Consider the following 16,867-nt stretch of genomic DNA (forward strand, 5'->3'; position numbering starts at 1 on the left):
CGTGCACAGGAGCACAAGCCCGGGAAAAACAGGGTTGATGATCACATGATTTCACGCATGAGTGATACCATACATGACCTACAGAACTAGAGAATGATTGTAGTGAAAACAGACACATAAATCATACATTTCTCCCCTCTTTGCTCGAATAAGGCAGAACTATGGTTGACGGATGAGAGCAAGCTAACGTAAACAGAAGAGATCACACTACATGTATAGCATGGATTGAACGCTGCACCAAACTTGAGTGGAACGGCCAACGCCGGAGAATTGGACTGTCACCTAAGAACAATTTTGAATTTTAAGATGATGAGAAAAACAGCAGATAATGATCTCCAAGTCGGGTGCATGACCATATCAATGTTCCTTAAGAACATGTCACTTTGCTGTACAATACTGTTCGTTGCTGCTAGCAGTTCACACGGAGCGAAACTGTTCACTACTGCTAACAGTTCACTGCTCACTCTCGAGTGGAATCAGGACATTGATAGCACGTCGGTACACCCGCTTGCGGATCTTGACGTCCACTACGCGTACACAACCGTCCTCAGCCGGGTATACAGCAACCACTCGACCGAGTGGCCAGGTACTTCTAGGGGTGTGTGCGTCAACACAGATGACGACATCGCCCACCTTGATGTTGCGTTTCTTCTGCTGCCACTTCTGCCGGACGTTCAACGTTGGAACCACCTCCTTCACCAACCTTCGCCAGACGTCTTGAGTTAGGCGCTGTACAACTCTCCACCTGTCATGTGGATCAGGCTGTCCGTCAGGCTCCAGATGATCGATGGCGTGGTGGATATCGCGATGACCCACGAGGAAGTGCAGTGGCGTTAGCGGCTCTAGATCCTCGGCATCGTCACTGATACTCGTAAGAGGTCGGGCGTTCAGCATAGCCTCCGCATGAACGAATGCGGTCGCAAGCTCTTCATCACTGCACACTCCATTTTCGAGAACGGCGTACACTGCACGCTTCGCCAGCTTGATCATAGACTCGAACACACCTCCGTGATGTGGCGCGCTTGGTGGATTAAATCTCCAGTTGATCTTGTTTGACGCCATGTCTGCCGCGACATCTTCAGAGCGCTCCAGCTCTTCCACGGCGTCTCGCAGCTCTGCTTCAGTAGCGACGAAATTGGTGCCGTTGTCAGAGACGACATCCTTCGGTGTGCCTCGCCTCTTACAGAATCGGGAGAAACACATCAAGAACCCCTGCGCCGTCATGTCGTAAGCCATTTCCAAATGACACGCACGTGTCTCCAGACACGTAAATAGGCAGAGATAACGCTTGGCACGGCTTCGTCCACGGCCTTGCCTTGTCGAGAACGGCCCGGCGTAGTCCACGCCAACGCCAGAGAACACTCGTTCAGTGATAGCGACACGCTGCTCAGGAAGCTGTCCCATGAGTTGGGATGCTGGCCTGTTCCACCGTCGTCTGCAGCCGTTGCAACCGTGTCGATGCGACTTCACTGCCTGCTTCCCGCGGACGATCCAATAGCGTTGTCGGAGATTTGCGAGTAGATAGTTGACTCCGAATTCGTGATGACACTTCTCATCCTCCGATGCTATGACGAGTGAGGTGATCTGGTGCTTAGGTGGGAGAATCACGGGCCGGCGTGTGCATGCCGTAACCTTCGTGCTAGCATTATCGAGCCGTCCGCCGACTATCAGCACTGCAGGATGCTGACTTGTATCCAGTTCTGGATTCAGTGGCAGCAGCGGATCGCCATTCTCAAGTGGTTGGCCACGCTCAAGACGGCTGATGGTGCGCCCATAGGACACGCGTTGAGAAACGGAGAGCCAGTACCTCTCTGAAAGTACCATCTCCTCAGCCGACAGCTCCGGTACTGGAACACAACTGCCGCTGCAGTCGCAACTCCCCTCTGTGCTGCTGGCTGGGAGAGGTTGCAGCAATCCATCTGATGTGGCAGGTGCACTGGCTTTGGTTGATCCAGCTGCCTGCTTGCAGTTGCGGAGGAAACGAAGGCACCAGCACGTCACGCGAAGAAGTCTCTTCCATGACGAGTACCTGGCTGGTGACAAGCGAGACTGTGCAGGCTCCGCTGCTGTTGTGACAAACGCAGATGCCAGGGCTCGCTTCGTCTCTCCACCGACGTATGATGGCACAGTGATCTCTCGAATTGGCCACTGATCGGGAGGCGACGACAGGAACTCCGGTCCGGACCACCAGACTTCATTGTCAGCTAGCTTCTCCGCTGTCAATCCACGACTTGGCAGGTCTGCGGGGTTGAGTCGGCCCGGGATATGACGCCATTGAGCTCCAGAGGTAGCGGCGTGAATCTCGGAGATTTTGTTCCCGATGTCGGTCTGAAACTTCCGGCTGTGAGATCTGACCCAATACAGCACGTTCATACTGTCCGTCCAGAATACATGGTCTCGGACTGGCAGGTTGAGTGCTTTCTCCACCTCGAGGCTCAGCTTCGTGCCGAGGACCGCTGCCTTCAGCTCCAACTTTGGGATGGAGAGCTTGCGGATTGGAGATGGTCTCGCCTTCGCCAGGGCTAGCGTCGTCTTCACCGTTCCGTCTGGATACTGGCACCGTATGTACGTAGCAGCAGCGTACGCTCCATCAGATGCGTCGGTGAACGTGTGCACTTGGATCTCAGCAGTGGAGGGGTCGAGAGTGGCCACCTTGAAACACCGGTCGACTTGGACTGCTGAGAGTGAGGGTAGCTCCGAGAACCATTGCGTCCAAGCCTTGGCATCATGCTCGTCCAGTTGATCGTCCCAGCCATACCCTTTGATGCATAGCTGCTGGAACATCATCCGCGAGCGAATCGTGAACGGGCAGATCTGTCCTCGCGGGTCGAATACTGTGGACATCTCCTTCAGGACTGTCCTCTTGGTCATCTGCTCAGCTGCGCAGCCGGAGAAGACGAAGAGGAACTTGTCGGACTCAGCATTCCAGGTGACACCTAGAGTCTTCGTGGATGGCAGCGTGCTGTGACTGTGATCACCCACCTCGGCAACAGCTCCTGGCGCACGATCCTCCTCTGGAACATCGGCCATTACTGCTGCAGAATTGGACAGCCACTTGCGGATGTTGAATCCACCATCATGGAGTAGTGACTTCACCTCGAGGCGCACACGCTTGGCTGTGTCATCATCAGCACACGAATGGAGTAGGTCATCTACGTAAGTGTCATCGTGGACCGCGGCCGATACGTCAGCTGAGTAGAGATGGCCAAACTTGTTGGAGGTCTCCTCGAGAGCTCTACCCGCCAGGTACGGTGACGCTTTTACACCAAAGACGATGCGGTTGAACTGGTACACCTTCGGCTCGTGCTGCGGGTCGTGCCGCCACAAGAAGCGGTGGTACTTGCGGTCTTGTTGACGTAGCTGGATCTGCAGAAACATCTCTGATATATCGCCGACCAGGGCCACCGGCTCCAGGCAGAAGCGAAGCAGGACGTGAACAATATTGTTCTGTGTCTTTCTGCCAGCATACATCTCCTCGTTCATAGACGTACCTCCCCAGTTGACGGACGCATCGAAGACGACTCTCACCTTGGTGGTCACGCGATCATTTCTCACGACTGGGAAGTGGGGAAGATACCATTGATCACTTCCGTCCTCTGCCGCTGTGGTGGGCTCAACTTCTTCGATGTAGTGCTTCGTCATGTAGGTTGACAGCACGTTCCGGTATGCCTCGTACACAGCCGGTCGTTTGGCGAGCGAGCGCTCCAACGACTGAAGCCGCTGCTCAGCCTGCTTTGCGTTGGACTCGAGGCTCGGAATCCCGCTCGTCGCACTCCACGGGATGCCCATCTCAAAACGCGATCCATCGTGTTGAATCGACTCGGTCACTAGCTGTTCTGCCCGTTGCTCATCAGGTGTTGAGTATGTCTCACCCATGCCGACCTTCTCCAACTCCCAGAAGCTGTTGACAAGTTCATCTAGTCTCAGGTCCTGCGTAGACCCGACGAGAGATGCACCAACACATGTCATCTCGGGCTGGTCATAGGAGTTGTCAGTTGCGCCGTAACACACCCACCCGAGTGGTGTCAACCGAGCTAGCGGGTCACCAGGCTTGCCATGCCGTTCCTCCAGGGACGTGTGAAGCTGTGCCGCATTGAGTCCAATGAGGATGTCCACCTGAGCATGCTGCTGGTGCCTTGGGAACCTGATGTCGCTCAGGTGCGTCCAGTTCTGTTTCTGCGCGTTCCAGTCGACAGGCTTGATGGCACCAGTCACTGTTGGAAGGACGAAGGCAGAGAATGCAGACTCTTCGTCGCCTCCCTGTCGGGTGATAGTAACCGCTACTCTCTCACGGTCACCTCGGATGGTCTTGCCACCTAGTACGGTAGTCGTCAGTGTTTCGACATCTCCGCTGTAACTCAGCTGCTTGGCCAGGTCTTCTCTGATGAAGCTGACGGATGATGCCGAATCTAGCAGTGCGGTAGCCTCGACGACGTGAGGACCATTCTTCACTGTCACCGGCACTGTCATGAACGATACGTGCTGAGACTGGGAGAGACTGTCACTCGCGAAGCAGCTGGCTCCGACATTGACGGCAGCAGACGAATGTGCACCCGCTTTGTCACCTTCGGCGGTTTGTGCCTTAACTACCGGCGCCTGTTCGCTGGGCTTTCTCTCCGAGTGTAACATTCTGTGGTGCTTCCGCCCACACATGTCGCAGGGCTTGTTGCGACACTCTGCCGATCGATGCTTAGCCGGTCTCAGGCAACAGATGCAGATGTTGAGGGGCTTCACGAAGCTCCAGCGTTCAGCAACTGACATCTTCGCGAACTCATGGCAGTCTGCAAGTTGATGCTGCTTACCGCACTTGATGCAGCTCTTCGGAGTACCGGCTGACTTCCGCTCGCTGCTCTCGGCGGCTGTTGTCAGAGTGTAGTGTTGACGGCGCTCTGACAATTTGGTCCTCTGACTGCCACAAGCGGATTGTCTTTCTGCAGCAGCCTGGCGCTTGTCCGAACTGCTGCTGGATGACACTGCTTGGCTCTTGTAGCTGTTGCGCTGGCGCTCGTCCACCTTCCGCATCATGTGCACGACGTGAAGCAGCCAGTCCGCGAATGATTGTACATCGCATTTCTGGTCATCATACTTCTCAAAGTACTTGAGCAGCATTGACGACGGGACTTTCTCCGTTGCAGCGAGATAGAGCTCTCGGCCAGGGGTTATACCACATGACCTCATGTTCACCAGGACACTCCGCAGCTTCAATGCGAACTTCTTTATCTTCTCAGTGTCTTTCATGGTAGTGATCTTCGGCCACGTAATGATTTCCTGCTCGTGCCGCTCGATCTGACGATCCTCACCACCATACCAGGCCTCGATCTCCTGCATGGCTGCCTGATAGGCCCCCGGCCCGTCCATGACGTCTTCTATCAGCTCCTCAGCACAGCCACCCGCGAGAGCCTCCCTCAGGCGTGCCATCTTGTAGTATTCTGTGACATTCGGATCTGCGCCGACCAGTCCCATGAATTTCTGCCGCCATCTCACGTAATTGTCTTCATTGCCATCAAACATGGGCAGCTTCAGTGCCTTGAGGTGGCCACTCGGGCGGTAGGCCGGCGTCACTGTCGGGGCACCCTGATGCTGTCCGATTTGGTGGGCTGGCACTGCTTGTGCTTGGCTACTCGGGTACTGGGGTGCTGCTGTTGAAACCATGTACTGTGGTACAGGCATAGGCTGATATGGATACGCCGGTGTGCTGGTGTATGTCAGGCCGGGTCTGACCTCACGCGAGATTGTCGGCTGACTACTGGTAGCTGCTCCGTGCACCGTCACGCTGGGCTTCGGCACAAACGGAGGGGCGGCTGCTGTAAGTGCTGTCATTGGTGCGAACGCCTGGCTCACGAAGCCAGAGCGTTGAGTTGGCGCTGCGCTGGATGCGGCTACGGCGCGCTGTGCGCTGAGACCGTCCACACCATGCGGCCTAGTTGCTGATGCTCCACTGGTGGTGCTACTGCCTACTGCACTGATAGTAGCAGGTGGTGACGGAACAGCAGCATCCACTGCTGGCACTGGTCTGCTGCTCACTGGGTGTGCTGGTGTCCTTACTGCCCTTGACAGGGTAGTTGTTGGCTGTAGTCTGCCTGGATTCCTGACAACAAACTGCTGTGTGGATCTGCTGACATGTTGTTGCTGCTGCTGCTGCTGGTCCCCTGCCAGTTCTGAGTTCGACTTTCTGTTCCTTAGTTCTCTAACATACCACAGAGGCAGCCTTCTGCTGTAGTCGGAGCTGCAACTAACCACCTCTGTTTCGTCGTCATCAGCATCTGAACTTGCTGAACCAGTAACACTGGGTGGCACTATTGGCGATTGCCCAAGCACCATCTCCACCGGGTTTGCCTCAACATCACCCGACGCATATGCTGCGTCTGTAACTGTGGCTGTCGGTTCGACCAGTCCATCAGCTGACTGTGGTGTAGACCCACGTCCTGTGCCGACCACTGGTCGGTCCAAATCGGAAGGTGAGTAGACACTTCTATCTTCGCTGCTGTTCTCACTGTAAGCAGATGCGGAAGAGCGGCGACGAAACTCAGACTTCGCCCTCTCCACCGTGCTTGCCTTCTTCATTAGATCGAGTTGGATGGCGATCGACTCTTGTCGCAACTTCGCCACTTCTGCTTCCTTGTCCAACTCCGCCTGTAGTCTCTCGACTTCCTTGGCTATTCTTCTTTCGGATGCACTAGTCCTTACACCTCTCTCATCATGTCTTCGCTGTGTTAGGTTTCCGACGTCTGCGTCGGAGGAAATAAATCGCTTGGGCAGCTTGCCCTTCGTTGATCTTGAACTGACTCGCTGTCCAGGTATGGCACTCTGCTCGTCCATCCTGAAGATCCGGCTCGAAGGACCAGTATGTTTGTTTTCTTTCTCTGGAAGACTGTATGCACTAAGAATATCAAACATAAGACACTGCTAAAACTGAGAAGAAACTTAGAATTGGATTCAACCACTGTTCACCATGAACTCTTTTCAAAACAAGGAGAAAGCAAAACAACAAAACCAAAGCTGCTAGAGCACTGCACGCGGAAAAACTCTGCACGTGAGATGCCGTGCAGCGGGAAAAAGGCCATACATCTGAAGCATACGTCTCGTGCACAGGAGCACAAGCCCGGGAAAAACAGGGTTGATGATCACATGATTTCACGCATGAGTGATACCATACATGACCTACAGAACTAGAGAATGATTGTAGTGAAAACAGACACATAAATCATACAGTTTTGAAAAGCTGTTCATCACCTTATACTAGAACAGTACCAAACAATGCACCGGCGCCAGGTTTTGTAACGTGGTGTTGTGTTGTTGTTGTTTGTGCACTGTGTTTGACCGCAGTGACATCGGCCAGCAGTACGGGTGCACTGCTGCCAACCAGTCGCCATCACATTCTGCAGCTGAACGAGAAAGCCCACCTGTACGCATATGACGTCATCATGTCACAGCTGAGGATGAGACTGGCGGACGTGGCCAATCTGGCGGTAAGTAACTTGAGTGAGTTTAGTGGAGACATTGGGGAGATTTCTTGGTCGTGGTTCGTGTGTGTGCTAGAGGCATGTGTTGCTGGCTTAGGGAAGTGGGATTGGGGGACGAAAAGGATACAACCCCGCTCCTAGATGGACTGACCGGCAGTGAGCGTTAATTGAGCACTATTTTGCCACGTGTTCCAGGCGCTTCATGCCCGGTTGCTGGGCGCCTTGCATTCATAACTGACAGTCGTACTCCAACCGCGCTCATGGGAAACGCTGGCAATCGGTGATCAGGATTAGCCACTGATAGGCTATTAGTTGAGCAGTGCCATGTAGGGTAGCAGCAGTGCCATGTAGGGTAGCAGCAGTGCCATGTAGGGTAGCAGCAGTGCCATGTAGGGTAGCAGCAGTGACGACGGACATGTACACGCTCTATGCCTGGAGCCGCCGTGGATCTTGCGGCAGTTATGCCTGACATCGTCAGACTCGACAATATTGAGTTGGCTGTTGTCGGCTGGGTTATGTACCAACCAGAATGTCTTACTAGAGATTTAAGCAGCAGCAGCAGCAAGGACTTCAGGCAATGCACTTGAAATATATTCAAAGGAACTCACCTCACAGTATTTCATTCCTGGACAGCCTTGGGTACCGCTGGTGTGGGATCAATTTCAAGTCCACCCCGAGTATGACAAGATGGATACAGCACAGAACGCACTGCGTACGCTACATGTTTGTGATAACTCGTATGTTGTGCCGTGTGGTGATCGTTGAAAGACAAGACTGCTGATTTGCAGCATGCTTTGCCCTTGAGTCCGGCCCTTTTGCAGGTCAGGAACATTGAATCTATCCTGCAATGCAGAGGAACCTCGGTGTCCGACCACCTCACTTTTGCAGACCCCATCTGTGCACATATGAAATGCATCAGGCCATATCGGAAATGGGAACACTTTGCTCGGTCGGAAAGGTAGTTGGATCTCTGGGCTTTTGCTGTAGTTTCCTTAGGGATGACATCCATTTCTTCTTATCGGATTTCTGAGCTTTTACTCTACATGTATTTATCGTACTTTTAACGTAACTTTGCCTTTTCTGTATATTCGTGTCATGTTGGTGGTGGTGGTCGTGGTCGTGGGGTCATGGTAATCGTGGTGTGCTGTTGTTGTTGGTGGTGGTGATGGTGTTGGTGTTGTTAGGTGTGGTCCTCAATGGGAGACTCCTCCTCAGAAGGCGGTGGTGCCAGTGTTCCAATGTTCAGTTTAGCACCACAAGACTACATACAACATGTAAGTTTGAGCTCAGAACTCTCCCATGCAAATTATTGTATACATACTCAATTACGTAATGTCACGGCAGTCAAATGTTGTTCGTCCGCATTGTTTGTCCATACCCCCACATTGTTTTTGAGGTATTCGCAATTGAAATTTGTTCAATACTTGGATGCTTGAGCTGAGGTGTACTGGTGGCTGCCTTATTAATATACTGAGTAGTAGTGTATCTGTAGGGATGGACAGCAGCCAATGATCCGTGCAGAGCTACAGATGAATAAATTCAACGAGCAAAATTACATGAGAATGAATGAATTGTGGATATGAGTAAGGAAAAGACTGTGCTACAGATACAAATAACAAAGGGACACGATATGGGCCGAGGTCAGCTAAAACATGTCTTTGGGGTTTCGGAATATTTTTGAGACGTGACGGAGCTGTCGAGCGCATCTGATACTGTGCTTCATTCGTCATCCGGTGGCGATAGCATCTTGTCTAACTTCGTTCTCACACTAAGTGACTTGTTTTGGCAGGCTAGTTCAAGCAGCTGGCAAGCAAAGTGACAATTTTCTGGATTTTTTCCGAAAAGTTTCACTCTAAGACCTGTTTTAGCTGGCTGTGGCCATATGCACTAATATGGAAAGGTGCTAGTGACGCCGTATTTTCAGTGTGTGCACTTTGGACGCACTGTTTGATGGGCAGAATGCCGATTGCACCTAACTGTGTTACCGTAATGTCGCGTGCATTAGCCGGGGCTTATATGCCTATAAGCCGGTGATGGAGTCAGGCTTGTACACAAGACAGGCTTATACACGAGACAGGCTTATATGACAAGCACCACTCAATGACCAGGCTTGTATGCGCAAACTGCTGACTTTTGGACGTCAAAACCAACATTTTCCAACGGGATTTTTTTTCTCTTTTTTTCGCTCCCTGAACCGCGTCCCCCCTCTCCTTTCTCTCTCTCTCTCTCTCTCTCTCTCTCTCTCTCTCTCTCTCTCTCTCTCTCTCTCTCTCTCTCTCTCTCTCTCTCTCTCTCTCTCTCACACACACACACACACACACACACACACACACACACACACACACACACACACACACACACACACACACACACACACACAAACGAACAAGCCAACTCATCAAACACCAGCAGCTTCACAGTAGAGTTCAACTCCTTTTCAGGTCATGAGGTGTGGAGTACGATGATAAAGAACATGCTCACCAGTCTTGCGTAGTAGCCCGGCTTACGCACGCGACACGTGGCGCGTCTCGTGTACTGGCCCGGCTTATGCATGCGACAGGCTTGTACGCGAAAAGCTGTTGCAGATTTCATGCTTCTACACGAGACAGGCTTATGCACAAATCCGGCTTATGCACGCGACATTACGGTAACCTGTTGAACAACACAAAACGCCTGTAGCGGAGGCAAAATTGGCTAAAATTTCAAAAATCCTGATATGGCTTTGAACTGTGTTGCAAATCGTTCTTGGACATATACCTGGCTCAAAACTGTTTTTGTTTATGAAAACCAACAAAACAAAGTTATGGCCAATAATAGTGGAGGCACTTTTACGGAAAATGCAATATGGGCCGTCCAAAGCAGAAAACGACCTAATATCAATTATCAAGTTATGACGTTTCAAAGGTGACGTAACTTTTTGGAAAAGCGTGCGCGCCTGCGCGGCTTGGAAGTGATCAGATTGTTTTGTTTCGACTACATCCTTGTCGTCGACAAGAAAGCGAGTGGGCGACTAGCTTTTGAAGAAGACGATCTTGAGAAAAGCTCACAAGATAGTTGGATCGAGTGTAGTGCACATGCAGAATGAGTCGTCATCGCAGTTTGGAGCCCATTGGGCTGGCTGCGGAAGAGCGAAATGCACTTGAACCACTTGACGCAAGCTACTATCAAATTTCCGAGTCAGGCGAGTCGAGCTCCGCTGAGGGTCAAATACAGCAGGCAGTTGCCGCGGAGGAACACTCGGATGGCTCATCTGACAGTGATAGCAGCATCAAGTTACAGAAAAAACGCGTCAACTACGGAGAAGCCCTCAGCGGCGATTCCAGTGAGTCTGTACTGTACTGTACACAGCGAACTTTCCGCTGCTTCCGACAGCGATGACGGCGCCGGCGCGACAGGGCAGGGATCAGCAGATCAAGAGCGTGCCCTAATCGCTGCAGATATTCGAGACCTGAAATCATACGGCTGCAGCTGTAAGGGCAAGAACTACTACGAATCGCTGTCGCCCAAGCTGCTGGAAGAGCTTATGTTCAGCGCGAAGCAGCTACTGACAACTGCGCTTCGCTCTGAACCTGGCTCCGCGCGACACCACTATTCGTATTCACTGCTGGGCCATGGGATCTCAGGTTTGTCAGTCTGTGGCACTCGATGTGTTTGGTCTCAGTCCTTATATGCTGAAGTCGCTACAGGGCATTGTGGGAGATGCAAAAGCAGAACCACCCTTGCATGGCTTGGCTGGCAAATCGCCTGTGAATGTGACTCCTGTGAATGTGACTCCTGCGGATGTTGCTGAGCGTGTTGTGACCTTCATTAGGAAGTATGCATCCGTCCATGGGATGCCACAGCCAGCTGCACCACGGGGGCAGAGCAGGAGTAGCCCCAACCTACCGGTACCTGCCAGCATCACTGTCCAAGCTCCTTGTGTACAAGTGTTCTGCAGAGTGTGAGTAAGATGATGCAGTGTCCTATGAAGTAGTTTTCAGAAGGACTTGGGTCAATCGGTGCTCTGATGTGGAGTTTATAAAGCCGCAAACAGATGTATGTGTAGCGAGGTCAGGCGAAAATTAAATTTTGGAAAACCCTATCGAATTGGGTATCTACGGAAAGCTTAGAGCTTCAGGCGTTCAAATCTAAAATTTGGGCTGGGTTAGAGCAACTGGAAGAGAGTTATGGGTGTTGAAAGGAGCCCGACTACGTGATTTTTTTGTCGCGACGAATGTACGCGTGGGAGCTCGAAAAATGGCACCCGGCACTCGGGTCCCAAGTCGCGACGGAGAGTGCATGATGTAATCTCGCGTGTCACGTGCGTGTACTTCGCTATGCTAGTGGCACCGCTGCGTGCAGCACTCGAGCCGAAAACTATTACTTTCTGAAGAGAAAATGTTTGTTCCTCTGCAGAGAAGGGAAATGTGCAATTGTCTTCAAGGATCGCCAGTGCATGTACTATTTGCTGTGAACCGGTGATGGTAAGATATTTGGGATCTAATGACGAGTTGGTGGCAACGGGAGCGGTGGCTGCTGTTGATGGATGATGTCGGAAGAAGCGCTTTCTCAAGACAAGTTTCTGCAGACGATCAGGAATTTGAAAACATAATTGTGCTCGAACGTATTGTTTGTTCTGGAGTAGTACAGTAGAGAGACTTTGTTAGAGACATTGTCTGTGTGAAAGTGAACGTTCCTCACTTTCTCTCTCACACAGGTTATGTTTGGCTGACAACTATTTGTAGTGTTGCCTTGATTGAGTAACACTGACAGCATTGGAAATAGTTTCCATTTCTGAAATGATGCATACAATTGGACAAAACTTTGCAAGAAAGACATAGCTTTCCGAAACAGTACCTGGGACCGGGACTGAAGTAGCCATCTCCTTACCTTCATCACCAACAAGCTTCTGAATAGATACAAAATGCTGCACACCAGACGCAAGCGAAGTTTAATCGGATTGATGGCGATTCGCTTGCTTCTGTTGCTTTTTAGATTGGTGCACATGCCTTCCCAAAGCAATCCTCCTTGCTGGACAGTGACACCAGTCGGGAGCCATAACGTCGGTGCGCCTCTTGTTACGCCAATGAAACTTGGCAGTCCGAAGGATTAGGGGGCGCTGAACACGATGCAGCAACAACCTAAGGCGTAACAAGAGGCGCAAGGACCGAAACCCGCCCTCGAATATTGGCAAAAAGCGAGAGACAGCGCGTCGACAGAGAAACGTCTGGACGCCGCGCGAACGGGTGGAGGCATTGCTCCATATCCTTACCAAAGGACTAGAAACTTGAAATTGCCCAAAAAGAGCAAGGAGACTGCACAAGCGAAGTTCAAACGCAGGTCAGTTTTGATGCCTCCCGTAAAAATCGAAAAATCGAGTAAAAACCTATGTGCCATTAACATCATCGATTTTCTATGGGCCGGGGATGGGCCAAGCGCGACAAGCGAAGTCCGTGAACTGGTCACGCGTCTGACCTCGCTAGTATGTGCAATGTGGGAACAGTGTGGGTGCGCGAGATCAGCGATGGTCCTGAATTTAAGAAAAACTTATTGAAACCAATGCTGGCGTTCCAGCTGGTCGCCCTGCAATCCTTGCGCCCAGTGGATCGTGACAACAGCGCTGCTCCTACCTCAACAAGGAAGTACTGCCCTATCTTAGCCAAGGCAAAGAAGCAACCTGGGCTTAGAAAACATCGTGTATGTGGAACAAACGACAGTGAAAGATGAAAATACTGTTTGCGATAGTAGAATATGGACCCCAAGACATAATAAAGTGATTTTAAGCATGATTAATGTGTCGTATCAGTCTGAAATTTTGTACAGAGGTTCACTATATCCATATAAACACAAGAGAGAGTTTGGAAGCTTTGTTACAACTCTGAGTTTCACGTATTACTACGATCATCAGGCAACTGATGGATCCAAAACGGGCAGCCAAAACATAAGGGGGAGCAATCTTGGGAAATTCTGAGGGTGTCATAGGCGACGCATATCATAGCGCAAGAGTCCGGTGAAGGCGTGAAGTTGCCAAGTCTTCAGACTTGGGGCTGTGCAGCAGTAGTTCCGACGTGAATGATATAGAATAGAGCTGGGGACAAATGCCAAATCCACACATTCCCACACCACTACACAAACATACACCCACACTCTCTCCCTTTTCTCACATACACATACACTCACACGCGCGTCCACACACACATTCTCTAAATCTCTCTCTCTCACGCACACACACATTCATTCTCTATATCACACACACACACACACACACACACACATACACACACACACTCTCCAAATCTCACACACACATTCTCTAAATCTTACATACACACACACATTCTCCAAATCTCACACAAACATTCTCTCTCTCTCTCTCCCTCTCTCTCTCTCTCTCACACACACACACACACACACACACACACACACACACACACACACGGCCACAATACTCATCCTTTCATTCCCACACCTACCGCACACATACTTGCACCCGCACTTATCCAATCACCCACACGCACTCTCTTTCTCACGCATGCACACAAACACACACACACACACACACACACACACTCACACACACACTCACACACACACTCACACACACACACACTCAGACCTCAGACCTGCCCATCGCGGAAGCGATGATAGCGAACAGCTATGTTAGACATAGCAACTTGTGCTGGGATTACACCATTCAACAGCTTGCAAGGCTGATGAATTGACCGCCACTATTTTTAGCCTGGTATCCACCACACAGCTAATTGAAGTGACTTTTTCTGGCCAGTGAATCCCTATTTTCCATTTTTCCATTTTTTTCTTTTTTCTTTTTTTTCTACACACACACCACACCACATACTCCGGCATACACTGGCTGTTGGTAACCACGCAGGAGAATGAAAGAAAAGTCAGGAAAAGACCGAGAAAGAGAAGAAAGACGTGTGCGACCATAATCGTCGGGAATTGAACCCGCAACCTCTCGATTGGAAATCGACTGCACATACCACTGCACCATATGGGTACACACACACACGCACGCACGCACGCACACACACACACACACACACACACACACTAGGCAGCGGGACTACCAGCTAGATTCACTTGACCTTGCGGGCAAAGTTACAGAGGTAGAACTTGTTTTCATGACGACACTTGGACACAAGCTCTGACCTCTTGTTGAGGGAGCGGGTCTTGTCGGCCCAGGCAATCTCTAGCTTCTAAGCTCTGACCTCTTGTTGAGGGAGCGGGTCCTAGGCCCAGGCAATCTCTAGCTTCTAAGCTCTGACCTCTTGTTGAGGGAGCGGGTCTTGTCGGCCCAGGCAATCTCTAGCTTCTAAGCTCTGACCTCTTGTTGAGGGAGCGGGTCTTGTCGGCCCAGGCAATCTCAGAATTTCCCACCTTGCTCCCCCTTATGTTTTGGCTGCCCGTTTTGGATCCATCAGTTGCCTGATGATCGTAGTAATACGTGAAACTCAGAGTTGTAGCAAAGCTTCCAAACTCTCTCTTGTGTACAAGGCTCTGCTCTACATGGGCATTGAGCACTCTTCGGACAGTGAAGCACACCACTTGACTATATCCATATACAAATTCCAATCAAAAAACAATTTTCCAAAATTTGACCCCTTAGGCCTGTTTTTGCTTTGGATGGCCCATATTGTGAACTACTTGTACTTACACTACAATTTCGAAACTGCGTATAGTTCCGTTCAAATCACATACACTAAGATTGAATAGCTGCAACTCCACTCCACACCAGTACTAATGCTGTCCATAATTATACTGAGTGTGATAAATGCTAAAACAAGGAGCAGCACACAATCCAGGTTGCCCTTGACACTGGAGGCAGCAATGACGACGATCTTTACGCACTCCTCGTGCCCAGCAAACTGCGCAGAGCTTCTGACATCGCTCCTGGATTCCTTCAGCAAGCAGCTCTTTCATGGCAGTGCGAATGAAATCGTAGTGCTTTTTCTTGTCGCCAGCCTGTCTGTACAAGACATATGCATTCAGCACTCCCTCCTCGATTACGTGTGTGGCTATTTTTTTATACCACTTTGCGGCTTTTCGTGCGCAGTCTAAAAGGATAGCTTGGCGTCATTGTGGTCGATACCACCAATGTGCCAGTTGTAGTCAACCACTAGCTGAAGCTTTTTGGCAGCTTTGCCATCCTTGTCTCGCTTTCCTGTCGAAGTGACGTTCACCTTTTGTAGAGTGGTCATGAACATCACTTCCTTGGTATCTTGAAGTTTTACGACCAGAACGCCTTGTGAGCTGCGGTATGTATATTCGCCTTTCTTGAGCTGCTTGTAGCCAGTGAGACGTTTCGGCAGACCGACTTGGTTCTTGCGGACAGTGCCACAGACAGCAATCTGGTGTTGCACCAGGTAGTTGGCTAATGGCATGCTCAAGTACCAGTTATCCACGTAGAGGTGGTATCCTTGGCTCTCAAGCGGCGGCATCAGCTTCGCAACCACAGCACCAGATACACCAAGCTCCTTGACCACGTCGGCAGTGAACATGGTCTGGTCCTTTCCAACATACACAAGGAAACTATGCATGTATCCACTATCCTCACAAAGAGCATATACCTTTATTCCAAAGCACCCTCTCTTCGACGGTATATACTGTCGGAAGCCGAATCTCCCCTTCCATGCCACCAGCTCCTCATCTATTGAATTCTTTTTTACTAGGGGTGTACACCTCTTAAAAACGGCTGACAAACAGGTCAATGAGCAGGTGCACTTTGCAAAGCTTGTCACTAGATGTCGCAGGGTCATTATTGTTGGAGAAATGCAGGAACATTAGGCGTTTGGTTGTTGTGGTGCATGCGAGTGTTTGCATGGAGTGCATCATGCATGAGTAACGGTGGCACACACACCCGCACACGCACTCACGCGGAGTTCTCATGCTGTCCAGGCGCTGCCACTAGTTGATCCACATCTTGAGGGTTTTGGACGCTATATTTTTTGTGCGACGTGTCGTCACCGTCGAGTGGCCGTCGCTAAACCATTGCTGTTTGGTGGTCTTTATACGCACCAAATTCAATCGGACTCCATTGTCGCCCACCACCACATTGTCTGTGTACGTGTACCGTACCGTTGTGACGACTCTGGTGATCCGGGAGTCCATCCTAAACAAACAGGCATGCATATGCACTGCGGTTAGGATGCTCATCCACCTGTCTCTCTTCATCGAAGCAAAACATTTACGGCTGCTCAAACGGCCGTGCCGTACAGGCCCCAGAGTTGTACCGTACTTTGCAAGAACGGTGGTGATGGCGGAGTCTGCCACCCAGACAGATGTGTCGTGGGTGTGCAACTGCAGAGTAGGGCTTTCCACAGGGATGGGGAAAATTCGTTTCCCACGAACCAGAATCTCGTTTGTGGCCAATTTCAGAATGGCCTCGGAGCTATCAATGGATACAT

General features: G+C 50.9%; 2 protein-coding genes across 2 annotated transcripts in view; one reads left to right on the top strand and one right to left on the bottom strand.

Moving 5' to 3' along the window:
- Positions 1–453: 453 nt before the first annotated feature.
- LOC135823629 (uncharacterized) lies at positions 454–6,819 on the bottom strand. Its single transcript, XM_065336476.1, has one exon. It carries the CDS (start codon positions 6,817–6,819, stop codon positions 454–456), a length of 6,366 nt encoding a protein of 2,121 aa, XP_065192548.1.
- A 485-nt stretch (positions 6,820–7,304) lies between these two features.
- The window catches only part of LOC135822358 (conserved oligomeric Golgi complex subunit 7-like), a 14,744-nt gene continuing 5,181 nt past the window's right edge, over positions 7,305–16,867 (top strand). Inside the window, exons 1-2 of the mRNA XM_065335100.1 lie at positions 7,305–7,469; positions 8,648–8,737. Coding sequence (XP_065191172.1) covers positions 7,425–7,469; positions 8,648–8,737 — 135 coding nt within the window. The 5' untranslated portion in view covers positions 7,305–7,424. The remainder of the gene's footprint in view (positions 7,470–8,647; positions 8,738–16,867) is intronic.

The sequence above is a fragment of the Sycon ciliatum genome, chromosome 8, assembly GCF_964019385.1.
Source record: "Sycon ciliatum chromosome 8, ocSycCili1.1, whole genome shotgun sequence".
Lineage (NCBI taxonomy): Eukaryota > Metazoa > Porifera > Calcarea > Leucosolenida > Sycettidae > Sycon > Sycon ciliatum.